General features: G+C 53.5%; 1 protein-coding gene across 1 annotated transcript; it reads right to left on the bottom strand.

Moving 5' to 3' along the window:
* Positions 1 to 11: 11 nt before the first annotated feature.
* On the bottom strand, positions 12 to 164 carry SPRG_17190 (hypothetical protein; the record flags this gene model as incomplete). Its single annotated transcript, XM_012356623.1, has 1 exon — positions 12 to 164. A coding segment is annotated over one exon (153 nt), but the record flags the coding sequence as incomplete, so codon positions are not given.
* Between the last annotated feature and the right edge of the window lie 684 nt (positions 165 to 848).

Below are 848 nucleotides of genomic sequence, written 5' to 3'. Positions count from 1 at the left end.
GACTTGTCGACGTTTTTGAGGACGTTCGCTCGGATGATTTCGACGCGCACATGGTCAAGGGCACGCCATCCCATCAGTGGCGACGACGTCAGCGACGATGTGGACGACGCCCGCGACCGGTGGATCACGGGCGTACTGCTCGACAAGGGATTGAGCTGCTTCATGGAAAAATTTGCAATGCACGGCACCCGTCTTCGTGCGTGCTGGGAGGATGGGTGGTCCTTGTTTATGGCCACAAACGGGCGCCGCTTACTACTGCGTACGCGATGGTTCCGCTTGCAGTGTGCTCCGTCATCGGTCTCGTCACATGTGCTGGATGCGTCGACGGCGATAATCAGACGGGACGTTCCAGACCGGATTCGATCGGGCCCTGAAACACGATCCAAGGAAGCGTTGCAACAATCGCTTCGTTTCTATGCTAGCACCGCCGTCCAGCTCCGCCGTCCCACACCGTGTATTTGGATTGCCAGTGCAATGGTTTGGTCACTGCATATTGTGTACAGCGTTGAGTGCAGAAGGTTTGTCAAAGTTAATGCATCTTGATCGTTGTTACGACACTTTTTACACATCGATCAACGATTTCACCAACGCAATAGTGGCAGTGTACATAGTATTACAGTAGGTACATGCGCCGAAGACAACACGACATTGCGGCCAAGGGTTACTGCACATCTCAGCAGCAACTCGACCATTCCATGCACAATCCGTCATATATCGCTCTCGGTTGGAGACGTTGGCGCACGCAACCTACAGACATGTCAAGGGAACAATTATAACTCAACCCACTTTTTGGGGCCTGTTGACTGCCAGAGCCTTACAGCGTTGGCGTCCGCATCTTACATGGCTCG

The sequence above is a fragment of the Saprolegnia parasitica genome (genome assembly GCF_000151545.1).
Source record: "Saprolegnia parasitica CBS 223.65 unplaced genomic scaffold supercont2.526, whole genome shotgun sequence".
Classification (NCBI taxonomy): Eukaryota; Oomycota; class Saprolegniomycetes; order Saprolegniales; family Saprolegniaceae; genus Saprolegnia; species Saprolegnia parasitica.
The sequence above is the reverse complement of the archived record's forward strand: the minus strand, read 5'-3'. Positions and strand labels throughout refer to the sequence as shown.